At 47.4% G+C, this 20,278-nt stretch overlaps 1 protein-coding gene across 2 annotated transcripts in view; it reads left to right on the top strand.

Annotated features, from left to right (window-relative positions):
* The first annotated feature begins 5,306 nt into the window (after positions 1–5,306).
* TPCN1 (two pore segment channel 1) overlaps positions 5,307–20,278 on the top strand; it is a 46,781-nt gene continuing 31,809 nt past the window's right edge. For both annotated transcript variants that reach the window (XM_059827661.1, XM_009810084.2), the window contains exon 1: positions 5,307–5,704. In XM_059827661.1, coding sequence (XP_059683644.1) covers positions 5,593–5,704 — 112 coding nt within the window. In that variant the 5' untranslated portion in view covers positions 5,307–5,592. The remainder of the gene's footprint in view (positions 5,705–20,278) is intronic.

Raw genomic sequence — 20,278 nt, 5'->3', positions numbered from 1 at the left:
GTGCGATCTGGGCACAGCTAGCATCTCCAAAGACTGTCTGAGCAAAGCAGCTCCTCGATTTCCATTCCTGAGGTGGGAAAGAGCAACTCAGTCTGTAGGAATACAGGTAGGGAGGCGGATAAAGGACATGAGCTGGGTGACTTGGGGTTTGCAGCCAGTGTCAGTGCTCCCCTGGGAGGGGAGACTGCAGTGACGAGCCACTGAGGTCAGGGAGTGCAGGGCAGTTGCTGGGAGTTTGGTAACTCCCTTTCATGCAAAGGGAAACACTCTCTCAAATTCACTCAAGGACAAACTGGGTCAGGTTAAGGGCATCATTCTGGGGGCAGAAATTATTTTATTGCCACCTTGAGGAGCAGCAGGATTGGGCCTTGACCCACTCCGGCACACGAAGGGCACTGAAGCTAGGAAGGCCAGCCAGGAGCCTGCACTCCTGGTCCAGTCCCGTTGGCAATAAAAGTTATTCTTGCTTTTGAAAGGTGACAGAGCTCAACCTAAAATGGTGAGATGTGTTGTCATGCCACTGTTCTGATGTCCTCTGTCTGTGACAGCCAGCCCTGCAAGGCTTGGGCAAGTGCTATCTCAGTTAATGGCTGAGGATGGATTTTGTGCTTATTTCTTGGCCTTCTTGCCTTCTCCCTTTTTCTTCGTCTTCGATGTGAGGAGTGTCTGGAACAAGCAGCTTTTCTGGATGCGGGTGGATGCACAGGTCATGGCTGTTTCCCTCATATTCCGCTCATTCTTCTGCCACATTCAGCGCTCCTCCTCAGTCCAGGATCAGTAGGTAAGCGCAGCGTGTTTCTCCTTTGGGGCCAAGCCTTTTCCTTGGTGCAGACAGCATGAAGCACCTCTTGCTTAGCCTGGCAAGACAGCAGATGCTAGTTACTGCAAACTTGAGGGCCTTCAGCAAGTTCTCCCTGCACATCCCTACGGAGGGATCCTTTTAGCTATCTCAAATCCAGGTAGAATTGCCCCTGGCTGCTGAACTGACCCTTCCCAAAGGGACCAGAAAAGGAAATGTGCATGATGGGACTTCTCGAGAGGTGCCAGGTCCAAATACCTTCATGCTCCTTTGAACCTGCCTCTACTCAGCTTCCCTACATTGCAGACAGCCTCCATCCTCTGCTGGGGACTCTGACCCAATAAGGTACGTGCAGGCCAGAGCCTGCTTTGCCTCTGCTCTGAAGAAAAGGCCACATCTGTGTGGTCTGGATGGGCCTGAGTCTGAGCTGAGAAGCAGGTTGTATCAGTGGTGCTGTAACCCAGCTAATATCCTGTGAGCTCTTGGGAGCGTGGGAAGAGCCAAGCCGTGTCCGCCTGCAGAAGGCCAGGGACAGGTAGTTTTGGTGGCACTTGGCAGTGGTTTATTCCTCGCTCAACGCACTAGTGAGCAAGCGGAGGAGGAGGGTTAGGGGAGCCAGCAGTTCTGGGGCTCGGTGCTCCAGCCGCCCTGGCAGATAGGAAGCAAGAATAACCTGACATTATTAAAAACCTGAGAAAGTAAGGATCCTTATGATTAGCACCAAGCTTTCAGGCTCCTGCCACTTTGCATTGTGGCAATCCAGCAGCTTTTCTCCACCTGGGTAAAAACTGTAGGGACGTGAAAGCAATTAGGGCCTGCTCAGAGGAGGCGCTGGGGGTGCTGATGTGAATCTGAGCCTGTTCAGCTTAATCTGGCTGTCAGCACAGTGACATGCAAGCTTTTAAAGCCTGCAGGTCTCTGAGTGGGCTGGGAGAGAAACCGAAGTGTGATTTGGACACTAGATGGAGACAAGAGGGTTAAGGATTGACATGAAAGCGAGAGCCCTGTTCCCTAGCAGCAGATGGATGAGTCAGATCCAGTGAGGCGAGTCATCAGCAAACTGGGGTAACTGCCCCAAAATCTAAGCATTAGAGAACTGCTGAACCCTAAAGGAAGACACAAAATGCAATGCTGGAGTGCTGGAGTACTTGAAAGATGAAGCCTCTTAAAATTAAGAGATATTTTGTCAGAAAAACAAGTTGACAGTGGCTTGTATGGCCAGGGGTAGCCAGTTTACCACCACTGCTGTGTTCAGGTTTCAAGGAATCAACAGGGGAAACTAGAGCCCATCGCATCAGCCACATGCTTTCCTGTCCCACACTGGCCCAGGTTGTCACCGAGGGCTTCCAGCCCATCAGGAAGTCAGAACTGGCACTTCCTCACTACCTACACCATGAGGACAATGTTGGTTAAAATATAAATGGGTTGCTTGGATTTTGTACTGCGGTTCTCACTTGTATTTGATGCTTTACTACTCCCCTATCCTCTTGTTCTACCAGAGCTGTGCAGTCCAGCACGAGAGCAAAAGATGCTCCGTGACTGCTGTGGGCTGCCCTGCCTGTAGGAGGCTGGTGCTTGTGTGGAGGAAGCAGCCGGTGTGAATAAAATGAGATGGGGGAAATGTTCAGTTGTTTCCTAGCTCCAGATTCACCCTGTCCAGTGTCGCTGATGCTCGGCTCAGGCGAGAGTTGTTGATACAGAGGGCTGAATCACAGCTGGGACTCCTGCCTGCTGCTGCTTTATTTCTTGGTTTCCTATTTGCTCAGCATTGTGATAAATCACACTCTCTCTACCTTTGACTCAACCCTGACTCCTTCTCTTGCGTCTCTCAGTAAAGTACTAGCCAATCTGGGAACTGCTTAGCTTCCAAAATTAGCTGTGCCCAGCCCTAGGTGCTACAAACAACTATCAAAGATGGTTTTATGTGCAGACAGTGTTACGTTTGCTCTGCTTAGCCCATACCAGCTCCCTTGTTTCTCAACACATGCCTCACCCCGTCTGCGGTAGCCTTGCTGCTCTGCGTTCTGGTTAGCATGCAGCCTCTCCAGACTGGCACAGCGCTTTGCAGAGGAGGTTTCAGAGTTGAGTCAGTGGATGGGGAGAAGAGGCAGTCCTGTGATTAAGCTACTTGCTCAGTGGTTGGAATTGTGTTGCTGCAGGGCTGCTTTCCACTGAAATCAGTGGAGCATTATGATGGAGCAGGTATGCTCTGAAAAACAGCATATGCATCCTGCCAGGAGCTGGCAGAAGCCAGGTAATTACCCGAAGCAGGCAGCAGCCTGACCTGATGACACTATGACAGGTTTAGTCTCCTCCTGCAGTACCTTTCTGAGAGCCAGTGCTCCAGTACAAGCGTATCGAGTTGTGTCCTTGGGTGCTGAGTGTCCTGCTGTAGCTCGGCATGCTCGTTCAGGGAAGCCCACAGCTCCTGTTACTGCTGTTTCACCACTTCCCACTTGGTTTGTGGGCTGCAGATCTTTTAAGACTTTTGGTCAGCTCTTGCAAGCTGTTTTTGAGATCTCTTATCGTATTGTCCTCCTTGTAAGTCCAGCCCTGGAGGATGACAAAAAAGAAAGAAATACCACTGAGGAGGGGAGGGCACGGTGAGGCATCAGGTGGGCAGAAGAAAGGCTCATTTGCAAAGATGTTGGTAATTTGAGACTGGACACCTCTGCTCTGGTAGCAAGGGGGATGCTCCAGCTGGACAGAGGCCTTACCTGTTTGTAACACTGACAGGAGTCCTGCCAGTGGCAAAGTCAGAGTCACTGGGCAGAGCCTGGTGGCTTTATCAGGCTGGATTAGGCTCAGAGGGACTGTCCTGGGGCTCAGTGAGTTGCCTTTGAGAGACATGCTCAGCCTGGACCAATGGAACAGGTGTATTTGTTACACACTGGGCCACTTGCTTCCAGCTTGAGAATCCTCACCTCATCAGAGATGGCTGTATTCCTGGGGCCTTGGGAGTGTTGTGTTTCACCGACAGGGCCCTCGGCCCTTCACGGCACCTGCTGTACCCGCTGCCGGGCGGGGCGGGGCTGGGCCCCCCTTACTCAGGGCCTATCTCTTCCCTGCAGCCACTGACACCTGACTGGAGCGTGGTGGGGCCTGGAAACAGAAACATCGTCTCCTCGGGGCGGGCCGGCGGCAGCGGCCCAGCTGCGTGGGGGTCCCGGGCCGGGGGCTCCCCCCGGGATGGGCCTCGGCCGGCCCTGCGCTCCCGCCCTCCGCCCGCGTCCCGCCGTTGCTAGGTGACCGCTCCGCTCACCTCTGACCCCAAGAGCAGGGCCCCAACACAGCCAATGGCAGCCCGCGTTCCTCTCCCCGAGAGCCCGCCCCTTCCTTCCCGTGGTTGAGGCGGGATGTTATGAGCCCCCCACCACCTCGGGCCAATCAGCATACTCGTCTGGCCGGAGAGGCAGCGCCGCTACCCAATGACGGGACCAAGTGCGGGCAGGGGGAGGAGGAGGAGGCGGTAATAATCTGGATCCTCTCTCAGAGTCCGAGGGCCGGCGGTGGGCGGGGCGGAGCGGGCACCGAGGGCGGATTGGCGGGACGGAGGGAGGCTCGGCCTCTCCGGGAGAGGACCGCGCCGCCGCGGCCAATGAGAGGCGGCGGGGCGGGGCCGGGCGCTGAGGAGAGGTGTCGCAGCGGCCGCGGGCGCCGGTTCGGCGGGGCCGGGCCGTGTCTGGGTGCTGGCGGCGGGGGGTCCCTGGGGGCCGCAGGCATGAGGGGCTGGCGGGCGGCAGGCTCACCTGCGGGCTGTTCAAGTGCTCCGCAGAAGCCGGGGGGGCGGAGGCGCCGGGGACGGTTTGCGCGGGCCGGGGGCGGCGGGGCCGGGGGGAGCCCGAGGAGGGGGCCGGGCCGGGCCGGGGCCTCCACAGCGCGGCGACAGCCCCGTCACGGTGTCCCTCTCTCCTAGGTCGCGGGAGGAGCCCGGTCCCGGCCGCTCTGCCTGCTGCCCAGCCGTGAGTGTCCGCCGCGAAGGCTCACGTCCCGGCCCTCGGTGCACCCCTGCGGGCGCGGGGCGGCTCGGCCCGGGGCCCGCGCTCAGCAGCGGCGCGGTCGGCCTGTTGCTGTGGGAGATGCGGTCTCCGCCGTGACTTCTTCCTGCCCTCGCCACGGCCTGCGAGGAAGGAAGCGGGGAGAGTAACAGCTGCGTGGCGGCACCGGTTGTGGAGCGTCCCTGTAACGTTGTCCAGGGCCTGCGTGATTTTTCTTTTCCTCACCTTTTAAAGAAATCCGTGACTTTGTGACAGTGACATCACTCGGTAAAAAAGCCTACGGGAACTCCATGTGTGCGGACTCAAACCGGCCTCTTTTTCTCCCTCTTTCCCCTCCCCACCTGAAATTGAGGCATTTTGGCATGACAGGGGAAAGAGCCATGTGTGACGGTGACACTTAACATCATGCCAGCTCCGGCTGCGTCACGCCCGCCTGCTTCTTGTGCTGAGTGGTCAGGAGTTTGTCCAGAAGCACTTTATTCTGCTTCTGTGCCGTACTGCGGGCCGTGTGCTGACTGGAATAGGCAGCCCAGACCTGACTTTTTGAATTAAGCTTTTGCATAAATACTGCCATTGAGTCTGGCACCCTGCACTGCTTTTCTAAAGCAAATAACTAGACGCTTTTTTGAACTGTGGTCTCTAGAGATGGGTACACATACCTTTATATTCTTATGTCTAGAAGACACCCCTGATGGAAGATATTCTGGGGAGAGTTTTTGACATAAGCGTTTTACAAGTGGAACTGAAAAAGGTGTTATTTAAAGTTCTTGGAGTAGGAGCCTCTGAAGCAACAGGATGGCTGTGAGCATGGATGATGACGTTCCCCTCATCCTCACCCTGGACGACAGTGGAAGCGGCGCCTCAGCCCCTCTTGATGACTTGGATCGGGAGGAGCTGCCTAACGAAAGTAAGATCGCTTTGTCGTTGTTTCCTGCCCACTGTGATGGCCTCGCTTGTTTTTCTTTTTGTGGTGTCTGCTCTTTTTTGCGCTTGCCAAGCCCTGGAACTCTCAGAGCTGTCATTCAGCATCCTGGCGGCTGCCTGAGAAAATCAGATCAGGAAGTTGCTTATTGTGTTGCTTGTTTACTCACAGCACCTGTGTTATGCTGAGAGGGCGGAGGACACTGGACGGACGGGTCCTACCGATGCCATTTCTAACACACGTTTTTTGTGGTTTCCGTGTAATAACCTGTGACCTCATTGTCCTTAAGCTCAACTCTCCTGCACGTCAGCTCAGAGCGTCTCCTTTTCTTGGCACTGACCCGCCGTGCTGTACCACCGGCCCGAGCTGTCAGGTGCAGCAGCTGCAATTATGTCATGTAGTATTTTCCTACCACCATAATGCATCTGTCCTTTGCAACTGTTGTTTTGCCTATTTCTAGTTTACCTTCTGATTTTTGCAATAAGGAAAGTGATACCTGTTGATAAATCCCTTTAACATCTTTATTGGATTCTTATCAAAGAACCTGGAGTACTTTTAGACAATATATTCATACTCCTGTTAGCCCCAGGTATTTAGTGGGATAGAGCCAGCCTATGAGCTTTGGGCAGGGGAAGACAAAAGCCACTATCTCTTAGAAACATTGCTTTCTCCTTGGTATATCTTCATTAAAGCCATTGCCCTGCACTAGGTGAGGTGGAAACAGCAGGTGTGTTTCAGCGTGTTTGGTGAGTTTCTGCTTTTTGTATTACCTCACTGAATGTATTTGAGCAGTTTTGTTCAACCCATCCCTTTGACTTCCAATTGACATTGCAGGTGTATGCACAGGTCTTGTGATCCTATTCAAGCCCTTGCTGCCACAAGCTTAACATTTGTAACAAATAAATCGTTTCCTGGCCTGGCATCCCTTTTTTCTACATTATATCTCTATTCCATACTGCCTCTGTGACTCTATGATTTGATTTCTCTCTTGCAATCATTTGGGTTCCTTTAGTTTTCTCCTTCTGTGACTCCTAAGCGAGTAGCTAATTTCTGACAGTCAAGATTCTTCCTCCCTCCTCCTCCTCCTCCTCTCCCACCCCTGCAATACACATCCCTGGCTAAATTGCCCAGCTGACTTTCTCTAAGCTCTGCCGCATCGTTGGTCCATCACATCTGCTCTATTGTGCCTGTTTGTCTCTTAAAGTTTAGCTCTCTATTTTTAAGTTAAATAGAAGAGAGAATGCCAGTGGTCCAGTGGTGTATTTATAGGCTTTCTTGTGACTAATTTTAATCACTCTTCTCTCATCTTTTTCTTCCACCCGCCTCCCATCCCTTTAAAGAAGTTATGTGAGGTTTATCATTTGGTTAAAGCCAACACGAATGTGTTAAAGCACAAGTATGAGAATGAACTATTAATAAATAACAATATTCCACACTCTGCTTCCCTTGAAATACAGGGAAATTGTTTTGGGACCGATTTTGTGCTTCTTAAAAGATCACTGTGTGGTTTTTGAGAATTCATTTCTTGGAATTCTTCGAATGAAGTGTCTCTTGGTGTTGAAGAACTGTTATTTTGCTATATGTTTTAATCACTGTTAAAGTTGAATTTGCTGAAAAAATATAAAGCTTACTCTATACAAGTGATACGGAATGATACGGAGCCTTCTGAAGTCAGTGGGTACTGCAAGAGTGGGATGAAAGATTAGAAGAGGAAGGCTGGCATAAACAACTTGAAAGGCACATTTATCTCTGAGAAGCGGGAAGCTTAAATTAGTGAGTGAGCAGACTAATGCCATCCCTTGCAAAAGTAAGCTTGTTTAAAAAACAGATCATGTAGTCCAGCTTTCCTCTTTGCCTACAAAGAAAATCTACTGTGAAATGCAGAAAAGTTGTGTCTCATGGAGGCTGTAAGGAATTCAAATGTTTCCCCTCTGCTCTGCCTCCATTTCTCTGCTGAGGACTGAAATGACATTAGCAGAACTGTATAATTTCACGTTTTTATTCAGAAGCTTGTCTTTTTCAGGGATAAAGAGTATGTGAGAAGTCCTTTTCAGGAGAGGGAGAGCCTGTCAGGGTGATGATGAGGGCATGGGGACAGGGAACGTCAGGAGGCTGTTTCCTTCTCGTTTTGTCTTCCTTACGCCTAAACTCTCATAACAGAATATTCAGCCAGAATTTGGAGGAATAGCTCACTTGTTACTGTGCCTGACCATCGACTCCTAGGGATTTGGTGGCAGGTTAAACACAAAGCTTTTATTTAAGTGTGACCCCAGATACCAGCTGGAACTGTTTGCATTGAAGGACCTGTCATCCTCTTCCCCGGTGACACCGAGGGAAAGGCAAAGTGGGTGTAACAGCCCTTATGTTAAATCATGAGTCTGAGGTTGATCATAATTAAGTTGCACTCTTGTTTTGTGTTGCTATGTCAGTGAACCTCTCTAAATTTTAATCCATTTCCAGTCTGCCACAACTGTCTCACTAAGTGCTGTGTATCTGTGTGATTTCAGTTATCAGTTGATATCAGATATCAACTCTCATGTTTTTTAAGGAACTACTTCTGCTTTTTTTAAAAAAAAAAACAACTTAATCCATGGTGCAGCTTTGTTACAACCAGGTCCTTGGACAAATGAGTTTGTGGGTTTGGACTCTTGATTGTCTGGAAATGCAGACAAATTACTGGGTTGAAATAAGTAGTAACAGGGTTTTCTGGAAGCAAGCCTGTTGCAGATGTAAAAAGAAAGGACTGAAGTGCAAGAGTGTATTCCTTTCCGAATCTTGCAGAAGAGTCCTCTTCTGGGTAAGTGAATGCCTTGGGATTCGAATAAAAGAAAGCTAAATGAGAAAACTGTGTGGAAAATTACATTCTTAAAGAAAATGTCCAGCTGCAAAAATTAATCTCCCTAATCATACAGCTCTTAAGCACTTAATAGGAGAAAATACTTGCATGGGGAGGAATAGTAAAACTCTACCTTCCTTGGCTTGTGCTGGGATACGCGTCTTCCAGGGAGCTTGCGTTCACAGCCATAGCAAAAGGGCAGAGTCCTGCAAAGTTGACGGGGATTCAGACCACATCCAGAAAAATGTGGTCCCTGTGGTGCCAGTGGTTTTCTGACTACAACGTGGAGGACCGTGGTGCTGGGTAATTTTTCTTTCAAGCTCCAACAGCTGAAGGAGAGAGAGAAGCGCTTTTGTCACTTGAATCCACGCTAATTACTATGATGCTGCCCTTCCCTAGTACATCTTATCTGAGAATCTCCGAGTGCTGTACACACTCTAATTAAGCTTCCCAGCACCTGTCTGAGGTGAATGACTAATATTAACTGAATTTCTGTAGAAGGCGAAAATGGGGATGCAATCCTTGCATGACCTTTCCCAAAATCACGTACTGAAAATGGTGAGAAGCAGCCGGGGTTCAGTGATTTCCCGTCCCTCACCTGAACTCCTGGGAAGCATTTGAACGGGGTTCTCAAAATATCTCAAAGTGTGAGGTATGTTTTTCATATACAAAGGCAGCGTGGATAGCCTTGAAACTCTAGGACAGTGTCTCTCCTTGAGCTGATGAGAACTATAAGCAATAAATGAGTGCACATTGATTTATCCTGTATTAGATCAGATACAAGATTCTCCTTTGCCTCCTGCATGGAAATTGCTGTAGCCTCAAGTGGAGTTTCAGTGTGTTCAGAGCAGAAAGTACAGCTCAAAGTGTTGTACAGGGAACAATATGATATTGTATGTCTGTTTCTCCCACACAATGGATTATGGCAAGTGGAAGAAGTCATCTTTAAACCCTGGGTTTTTACAAGAAAGCAACTGCATCTGCTATTGAGGTAAAAATGAATTATTGTGTATGTGTGGGGAGGCAGGGGGACCAACTGCAACAGCGAAGTGCAATGTTTTCTAGAAGGATTGTTGGAAAATGGGAAGTTACAACTTTGAATGTTGAGGTTTCAGCTGAGCCTTTGCAATCTCGGTTTCTGCTGCCTGAAGAGTAGATTGTCAGGAAAACTAGATCCAGCCTGGCCTTTTGGGTAGAAGGAGAATTGTTGACGCATGTTGCCCCCGTGCCTGTGCACTGCTGTGAAGGAGAAGGTGGCCCAAAGCGTGTAAAGCAAATGACATTTCACTGTGAAGTTGGAGGGGCTGCCCAAGGCATGCTTGGTGAGGAATGTGACTTTGGCCAAGGAAAGCAGTGACTGCCTCTGAAACTGTTGGTTGTGCCTCTGAAACGGAGTGTGGTGTGTGCTGTGCTTCCTGGAGCTGCGGGAAGGAGGGCCTTTTCCCTTGCCTTGCTTCTGCACGTTGGCCCAGTTCCTTGATGAAATGTGTGAAGAGGCTTTCAGCAAAGCTGTTCTTTTTGTAACTGGTTGATGGAAACTCATGTGGTGTTTCTGAACGCAGAGTCTAATTGCAGCATTAATGGATGTTGTATACAACAAACTCATCCTTTTTTAAAAAAACCTAATTTACTAATCCACAGGTAGACATATGCTTTTGGGAGTGGCCCAGGATTGGGGGCGGTTAACATTGTTCTTTTGAGCCATACGAGCAGCCTGGATTTTGACGTGTTTGGCAACCAGTGCAACCTGAAGTGATATAATTCTCTTCTGTGTTGGATCTGGTTCCAGAACACGTTTGTATCAGCAGTGAGAGAAAGTAAGTCTGTCTGCGTAGTCCGCAGCTTCCGCTCGTCTGGTCAAGGAGTCCCTGCTCTTCAAACATCTCTGTTGCCTTCTTCCTACTGCTGCTTCCTGTCGTGCCGTCCGTGGATGAAAGAGATTTCCAGGTGTAAAACAAGTGTACGTTTTCTGATGGGCTGAGGGAACAAACAGAGAATAAATACCTGACCTTTGGGGAAATGCTGCAACCACACAAACTCTTCGTAGATGTGCTTCTTGAGGAACCACTTTAATTGCTGTGAAAGCATCTTGGCTTTGCTACCTTTGAAGGAAAATAGGCATTTTAAATGTCAGCCATCTAGTAGATTTAATAAATCCTTCAGGATCTGGAGTTTTTGAGCCTTGTGTGAAAGAAAGGATTTCGAAAATCATTATTTGGACTTGGGCAATAGTTATGAAATGCTGTAGCTAATTGGTGTGAAGAAATAGGGGACGAGGGAACAAGCAAACGCTTGCGATGGACCTGGCAGATCCCAGGATCTCTGACAGCCAGGCTCTTAAACAGCCTTTTGGATTATCTGGTGGCTTTCTTGGATGCTACGCAGGATATTTTCTCGCGTCGTGGCTCCTGGTTCTACTGATTTGCCTGTAATTAGTTCCAGTAGCAGTGCTTCCGCTGCCGCGTTTAGAGGTGAAGCATGGCCAGAGCACAGGACTGGGATCTCATTTTCAGAAGCAATCTAGTTCTGCTGTTGAAGCTGTTCCCCCTGTACCTGGGGTAGGTCAGTTAATGTCACTGTGGTTAACACATCTCACCTGTAAAGCGCAGATTACACCTTTCGTGGAAGCGGACAGGTAGGCTTCATTACTTTGTTACGAAGAGGTGCTGTTTTGCATTGCTGTGCATGATTTGGTTTTCTTAGTATGTACCTGCTTAAAATTTATATAGAGAGGAATTCTTTCTGAAGCACAAGTGGTAGTTCGGTGCCGGGTTGTTGTTTATGCTTCTGAAAGTCTCATTTCTTCAACCTAACAGCCTTGCATTTTGCAACTTCTGCCAGTGCTCCTCTAATCCTTTCCTGGCCTAGATGACTTACAATGAATGTTTTAAGCAAGCAAAGCAAAGCAAAACTGCTTCCGAGATGAGTGAGGGGTGAAAATCTTGGAAAGGGAGATGAACACCCAAAACATAAGGAGATTATTGTTCTCTCCTTCAGTACAACTCGTTTCCCTGGGTGATGAGCTCTGTAAACTCAGAGGAAGGAGGTAAATGCTGCTTTTTAGGAGATGTTGGGTATCTTTTGTTATGATGTTAGAAATAGTGGAAAATGTGTTTCTGCTCTTAAGTTCCAAATGCATCATCCCCTGGAATCTCATTTATCCTGAGAATTCAGGTTTTAAGGCAGGACCGTCTGCCTTAGCTGTGCTTAAATACTTGCCATAATGAGAGGGTAGAGCTGATACCTTTGATTCAAGAGAAACAGCCCTGCGTTGTGCAGAAGTCACAAAAGCATTTGTATCGAGACATTCTCAACGTGACTCTCTAAATGTGGTACCTATAGAAGAAAAACCATGAGCAGAGTAAAGTACCAGGAGGTATTGTGGGCTGCAGTTATCTTGTGGGTTTTTTTTGAGCCTGCCTTGTTTTCTTAGCCCTGCAGGAGATCGGTTTGCACAATGCACACATTGTGTGTTTCACAGTAGGATGCTTTGTCAAACAGAATCTCTGCACTGTTGACTCTTTCACGCAGTAAAAAAAAAAAATGCTAGTGATTTCGTCTTGAATGCCCCATGCTGTTCAAATCTGAGCGAGTAAAAGCGTATACAAGGTAAAGAAGACTTGGGTTAGCGTTCCATTATGCTGGAGTCAAATGGTTCTTTCTCCTTTGTCATCTCCCAGAGCACTAGCGATGGATATCATCTTGCATGCATGCTCACTGTAAATTAGAGAGGATGCTGCGGAGGGGGTTGAAGAGTCTGGAAGCTTCTTCTCACTCCTTTTGTTCAGACGGGAGTAATGACCTTGATGCTTTGAGGGAGGCAGCCCGTTCCCTTTGTGTGTCTCTTCTCTAGTACACAGCTCACATCTTTTTGGTGTGAGAGCAGAAGAACGGGCCAGGCTAAGTGTTTTCTCCCCGAGCTGATTGTTGTAGTTGGAAGATGCAGGGGTAAGGGCATGTGCTACGGCATTGGAGGGCTCCGCTTTTCAAACAGGTGGTCCTGGAGCTATAAAAGATGTTAAGGAGTTTGAAAGTGTTCAAGCTGCAATTTTAAATCGACAACTTTCCAGCTCTAACCGGTCACTCCTCAGCCACTGCAGCTGACTTGGGAACATTTGGCTCAGGAAGCGGAACAACAGTTGGAAACAAATAGCGATTAGTTTTTTCATGGCTTCCCAGGGAACGCATCAGTTTGTTCGTTTTTCCCCTCATTTTTGTGATTCCTGTGGATTTTTAAGGCACTGTAGATGCAGGATGTTCAGTTTAGCCAAGCTTGCTTACTGGCAGATTAAAATGAGCAAAGGCTGAGCACGCTGAGTTCACTCATCATAACCAATATGATGCTTCTCAGAACTTCCTTTGCCCTTGGTATCTTCACCGAGGAATCCTGCCTGCTGCCGTCAGCCCCCCTGCGTTGAAATCCCATTTTACCCATTTGAATGCTGTAAGAAGTGCTGTATAAACTAAACAGGAGCATCTGTGAAGTGGTTAGAGTTGTTGTTGATTGCCTTTTCCTTATTGCCTTCAGGGGATTTAAGCTTGAATTTGCTGGAAGTAGAATTTATGAGCCAGAACGCTCCATTTCTGATCCTTAAGCTGGGAAAAGTGCGGTGAATTTGATAGGTCTTTCTCTTGCCTCCAATGTCTCTGGCTTTTGATCTGGACCTTGCAGGGCTCTCCCCGTGTCTTTAGCATAATTGCTTTTCGCATGTTGAGAAGATGCCTGATTTTTACATGACTGCTTTCTTTATGGAGAGCTGTAGGAGCAGCTTTAGGATTTCATCCATCTGCTTCTAGTGAGCAGTTCAGCAGGAAGCTCGTGCACCTGTACTGATGGTCTTTTCATCTGGGAGAGAGGGAGGTAGAAAAGGTGTTTGTGTTGACGCACCGCAGCACTGTACGGTTGATGAAAAATCCTGAGGATGACAAGAGGAGGTTGCTGTGATTTGAATCATAGTGTGGGGGTTTGAAGCTTGTATCCAGTGCTGCTTTTATAATTACGATCTGGTGGTGTCTGTTTGGAACAAAAAGCTTTTCTTTTCCTGCTTACCTGGGGGAATAAAATTTAGGATGTATCTCTGTGCACAGCTGTGTTAACCCTCTGATTCTGTGGGGCTGGACACCTTAGCTACTCTCTTACGTCTCCTATGTGACTGCCTAGCACACGCATATATGTGTATGTTGTCATCTGGGAATTTCTGATGATCTGTATTTTATTCTAACTATAACTATTTTTCTGAGAACACTTTCACTATCCTTAATGGATTTGGGAAAGTTCATTGTATGAAAGTAATGTAGCCTGCTAAAGGATTTCACTAGAACGCACAAATATGTTCCTGCTCTTCATTAACTAAATGAAGAAATGCCTGTACAGCTAAGACTAAGTGATCAATCCTGCAAGTGGGAGCAGTGAAAACTCCCCAGGGTCAAATTGTGCTGGTGAGTTGGCTATGTCATTTACAGGATAATCAGATGTGGGAGGAGGAAGGAAGGGTTGCCGTCCTCTACAGCTAGTGCTTTTGCAGCCGCTGGCTGGAGACGTGGGGCTCCAAAGGAAGAGTGTAAGGGCAGAAGTTTTGACTAGTACAATATTTCCACAGTCTGTCCCCTTTTTTCTGTGGCACGGTCACCCTGGCTGGAGGGGATCCATGCCCGGTGAGTGGCACTAGAGCCATAGTGTAATCCGTCTTGTAAATGCAGTGCTCCTACAACACAAAACGGCAATGTCCAGCTGGTTGTTTACTTAGCTTGGTAGTGGTGAGTCACTGCAGAAATAGGAAAATGCTGCTGTTTGTTGCCCATTTGCTTGTTTGTCATGGTGCAGAAGAGAACATTGTTTCTCCAGGGTGCTGAGCAGACCAGAAGTACTGGAAATGTGATTGAAGAGAGGAACTCTTGCTAAGACGGGTTTGCTCTGTGGCTGTGCCTTGCTACCTGCAAGTAGTGTTAAATGTTCTGCTTTTTCCGAACTGCTGGCAGGTGCAAACAAGTGGCCGCTTTGGTCCTTCCTGTATTAAATAAATGCTCGCAAGCAACTCGCTAAGGAGAATTTTGGCATCGGGGTGGTGGTGGGGAAGTGACCAAGGCAAAGCCCCTTCCTTTCAATTACAAGGCTGGTGGCAGGACCTTATCTCTAGTGGTTGCAAAGGGGAGGACGTCAAAACATTGAAAATTATTCGTATACTTTGAGAGAGCACAAATACATACAAAATGAAAACGCTAATGGAAGCTTTAAAGCTGTTGGAGAGGCAGCAAAAAGTCACAGTACAGACATGCCTGTGCTGGCTAACGTGAAAGCAGCTGCACCGCTATGTAGCAGATGAAGAAACAGGGAGTGGAGGAAAATCACAAAGAGAAATGCGGTCAGCAGAGTAGAAGGTGCTCTGAAGGGTTTGAGAAATAAAAAGACATGTTAAGTGATACTGGCCTGTTAGGAATTCAAGGTTGAACACTGGTCAATAACACTACTGGGAAGCTCAAGAAATACTGTGTGTATTCTGTATTTGCTGAAAAGCCAGATGACCTGGTCATCTTATGATCTATTCTTCCATTCCCGCAGTAAATAAAGTAGAGGTTAAACAGCTGATTCTAAGGGTAGGCATTTAAAAATCAGCAGATGACTTTTTATTCTTCCTTAAGGCTGCAGCTGAGGCAGTCTGAATAGTGACTTTCTTCCAGCCCCAAAAGGTATTTTACACCAGGTGGCAGACTGCAGGCCAGCCAGCCAAACAAGGCTTCCAGGCAAATGGGAAACCAGCAACAGCTCGTCTAAAATCTGGATTTAAAGGACAGTTTTTCATGTCAATCAGCATGGGTTTATGAAAAAGTGAGCATCATATGAACCTGAAGTCATGCATTGACTTATTTTGTGAGGTTACAAGATAGACTGACAGTGGTTTGAGAAGATACTTGTTTTGGCACCCGTGCGGCATTTTGACTGAGGAAGTGAATAGGACGAATCAACACTGTGTAGCTAATGGCTCTGCAGACTGGCTGATGGATGGGTCTCAAAATCCAGCTGGTTATTGGGACTGGTTGGTGAATAGTTATGTTATTAGCAGACACTGTCACAGGGGTTAGATTTTGTCCCTGTGCCAACTGCAACATTTCTTTCTCATCTGGAAAGAAAAAGAAAAAGCAATTTTTGATCAAGTTAGCAGATGCCATAGGTTGAGGGCATAGTAAGAGTGAGGAGGGGAGCTTAGTGATTAGAACTACTTAGTAAGATGGATGCAGGCAAGCTGCATGTGTATTGCTATGACCAGGGTGGAGAGGGCTGCCTTGGTGAGCAGAGAGGCTGAGCCGAGTCTTATTTCATGAGCAAATGAGGTGCAAGTGAGCACGTGGGACACTTGTCTAGTGAGATGGTGAGTGTATTCCTTGGTCTTTCCAATAGGAATAATGGCTAGGGTAGGTAGATGATGTTGCAATCCGTGCTGGCTCTGGAGTAATCAATGTGTTCATGCTTGGCATGTTTCTAGTGCCCTTGCTCCAGCGCATCAAAGATCCAAGAGGCTTGAAGGTAGCTTCAGTAACTGGGTAACAGTGGAATTGTGTCTGTTGGTTGAAGCTGGGGAAATTCAGACAAGGAACAAGGCACTTATTTGACAGTGTGGTTAATGTTTGGAACTACTTTATAAGAGTTGGAGAGGGTTCTGCAGTGCTGGCAGACTTTGGAAGTCAAAATTGTCCATTTTCTGAAGATACGGTTCTGTGTGAAGACTGTAGGACTTGGAAGTAAGGAACAGTTGAGGGAAAGCCCACTGGCAACCGGTTTGCAGATGTCAAACTAATGGTTTAACTCCTTCCTTCCTCTCCAGCCATTACATGTAACCTCTTCAGTTCCTGCCAGCACCAGTTTCCACCAAATGCACAGAAGTATTTTTTTTTTTTTTTTTCCTCTTAATGGAGAGCAGTTACGCAGCGCTAGAGGCTGAGGTTCTCCCCATTCATTTACATGCATCTTCCTCTGAAGTTGGCAGCTTCTCTTTCCTGGCTGAGACACAATGACGAGGCAGAGGATATGTGGCAGTGTTGTATTTCAAAAGAACCGGCGTGGCGGAGTCTTGTTCTAACACCACAAAATGCAATTACATACCTCTCACTACTGTACCATTATAAATAACTTCCCTTGCGCTCAGCCTGCCGTGGTAAGACATTAGAGTTTTGCCATGAAATTGTTATTTAACGAAATTTATCTCATTTTCTTGCTATCCTTCTCTCTTCAGGGCAGAAAGGTCTGTATGGCACATACCGTATTATTGCCTACTCTGTTCTAGTCCTGCTCTAGTGCCGGGTGGCCATGCGGAAGGTTTGTTGCCTGAACTAATAGTGGTTTCTCACATAAGGGAAGTGCTTCCTCCCTGCTTCCCATTGCTAACTTTGCGACTTCCCCGGAGAGCTGCTGGCAGCTGGAAGTGGCAGTCGGACCTGGCAGCACACTGCTTTCGTTAAAAAGGCCAGATTGCAGCTTAATCAAACATCTTTCCAAAGTGCATCAGGAAAATCCAAAGGCTCTGCTTTGGAGAATTGAAATGAGGAACGTGCTCTTAAAATGCTGACGTTGTGTTGTTATCGTTGCTAAAGCAGATCTTTAACATGTTAAAACCATGAGGCATTGGTTTCCCTTTTTGTAACAAAAAGAGGAAATTCTTTCATGTAACAGGATGTGTTAAAGAAATGCTATATCTGAGGGATTCTGATATTGTCTCTTTCCCTTTCTGTTACTTCCTCAAAAATTATGAATTATAAATGTGTGTGTGTGTATTTCATGTCTGGCCTCTCATGAGCCATAGCCTTAGGCAGAGCTTTTTTTTTTTTGTAGTTGTGTTCAGCAAAAACTTTATCATTTCCAACTGTTTTGTCCATTCAAAATTAGTTATTTCATAGAGTCCCTCAATAGCTCAGATAGTTAATTCCAGTTACAGAATAATTTTATCTCTGTGTCTGTAAAGCCTTTGCTGCTGTAATATGATGGGACTGACAAGATCATGGAGCGTATTAGTTGCTAAAAGGATGGGTAATGTCAGGTTGTAAGTGATCCTTCTGTTGTGGCTTTGGCTTCTCCTTTTTGTGGTATGGAGGTTCATTTGTGAAGATCAGAAATAAAGGATATGAAACCAGCAGCTATTTGGCTTAACACACAAGCGAGATTATTAATTATATTTTCCTAATGCAACCTTTCCTTTTATGTGAGTTTTACTGATTAAAAATGCTCTGGTTTTGACTTTGCAGCTACGTTAAGAAGCAGGTACTCCTGTGTTACACAGTCTCAGATTGCGGGAGTGCCTGGTTCTGGCTGTCCTTATGGTATTTCATGGACTTTCTCATGCAGGAGGATTTAGTCATGCATCTGTCGGAAAGCAGCTTTGTTGAAAAGGGATTTAGGCATGTGGTGGTTTGCACGAGCTGCTGGAAGGCGATGCAGCTGAGGAGCAAGAGCTAATGGGGTAGGTAATGTTGTTCTTAGAGGATGCAGCTCTGTGAATCGAGGAGTGATCCTCCTCCGTTTCACTATCAACTGCTGCAGCGGCTTTTGAGCTGTGTGGTCTGGCGTACTAGTGAGCTGTGGGAGGCTTTTAGGGGTCAGGGCACAGTGGTTTCTCTGGGGGTGACAAAGCATCCATCAGTTGGTCTTCAGCCGCTGAAGCCTCTCGCTAACCTAATTGTGGATCCCAGAAGGGAGGGATCTGTCCCTCTGCCTCTTGCTGCTACATTCAGGAGTGAAAATTGTCCAGCTGTCAAACATTTTCTGGTCAAAACTTCCCACATAACATTGCAAGAGGAAAAAAAAAAAAAATCAAGTCCCAGCGTGACTCAGGGTTGAGATCAAAGGAGAGCAGGTGCCCTGAGGAGACAAGGCACTAAACTGCGCAGATGAGGTTCTCCAACCAACCGATCTTGGCTAGTGTAGATAGGTAAAATCATTCTCATCCTTGTTTTCTTAGAAGCCTTTTACCGTTCTTTTTTTTTTCTCCTTCCTTACAAATGTCTCCTTTTGTCCCCAGCAGGGTGGTGCAGGAAGTAAATGTCCGAGTGAATCGTCGTAGCTCATCCCCTGTTTCGAACAGTTAGCGAGCCGCAGAGCAAACGGTTAACTAAATATTCTCAAATAAATACTGGCTCTGACCCACTTGGAGCAAGAGCTAGCTGGAGGCACGGCTTCTGCTCAGACAAAACAATTTCCTTCCGTGCTTTAGCTCTTCTGTCATTGTCTTTAGCTTGTGCATCAGGGTTTTTACATGTGTGCTGTGCAGATGTTAGCAAGGATATGGTGGTCCTCTAATTAAACAATGTAGGGCTTAAGTTATCTTCAATATAAGAAGATAGGCAGCACAATTGATAAGAGGCAATAATATATAAAAAGTGGCTTACCATGCTGAGGGACATCTGCTCATGCTTCATGTGGATTCAGCTCCCTGTAGTGTGGTGGATGATAGCGTGAAGTGAGCTCGTGTTGATGCCATAGGAACTCACTGGGTTCTCAAATAAAGGCGAGGATGGTAGACTTCAGTCGCCTCGTGCCACTAACAGGAAGTGGCAACATCCATATTTTTTTAAAAACTTTTCTGTGTTAAATAGGAAGCTGAAGTGACTTTATTTGTTGAGCTTCACAGCAAGTGAGCGCTATGAGAATATAGTAAGACAAAGAGCCCTGAGGGCTTTGCATATGTTTCTGCTGTGCTGTCGTCTCTAAGGAAAAGCATGACTCAGTTACGCTGACTTGAAATATTCAGGAGTATATTATTTCTCTTGCAACAGAAGGGCTTGGCACTGCACTCTGTTGGAAATGCCCTGTTTTTCCTAGGCAACAAACTGATAGTAAATTGTTTAGACTTCCTCACGGCTGTTAAATTCCTTCCCATAACATCCCCTGAAAACAGGATGGGTGCTAGGATATTTTGGGCTGCAAAGATCAGTCCTGCGATGTTCCTGTTGGCACAGCGCTGAACTGGCAGTCAGGCACTAAAGGCAGTGATTTCACTCTCTGTCTCTCTCACCTCTGAGATGTGTGGCCAAGTGCCAAACCAGCTGTGCTTTCCAGACGGCTTCCAGCTTTTTTTCTCCCGGGTAGGTGAGTCTGGCCTTGAAGAGAGAAATGCATGCATGTTCATGCCTCAGCACTTCAAAAGGAGCAGTTTCTTATCAACCGCATTGGAGCGGGGAGGGAAGATAAATCCTCTGGAGGTGAAGCGACATGGCATGTAAGCACTTGGAAGGGAAAATGCCATCGTTGGTGCTCGTACAACTCCAACATACTTGACTAAAATCTTGGCTTTGTGACTGAAGGTGCCTGTACAGCTTGTGTTGGGGAAGGGTAGGCATCTTTTTTGTTTCCATGTTTTTTCATGGATTTGCATCTTCTGTAGTGGATGCTCCATGCGGTTCAGCTGATGAGGGCTTTCCAGGTGAGAGGAGTTCTTCTGGCTGCCTTTGACAGACAAATGCTGTCCTCCTTCTGCAGCCTTCTTCATCCTCACCGCAGCCCCAAGAAGTGGAGTCGCCACGGGAGCCGACAGCTTTAGCCAGTGTGGGGATCCTGCGCTGGGATACGTCTTGTGTATGAGGTCAGGAGGTCCAGGAACCCCAAGAGCATCTTTGATCCTGCTGGTATCTGCCTTCTTCCAGGGGCTCATGTTCAGTGTTGCTGGATGCCTGGTTATGTTTCTTTTAAACTGAAAGCTTGAGCTCTGTGACTAGCCGAGTTTGGGTAATTAGATATG

This window comes from Gavia stellata, chromosome 21 (genome assembly GCF_030936135.1).
Source record: "Gavia stellata isolate bGavSte3 chromosome 21, bGavSte3.hap2, whole genome shotgun sequence".
Classification (NCBI taxonomy): Eukaryota; Metazoa; Chordata; class Aves; order Gaviiformes; family Gaviidae; genus Gavia; species Gavia stellata.
The sequence above is the reverse complement of the archived record's forward strand: the minus strand, read 5'-3'. Positions and strand labels throughout refer to the sequence as shown.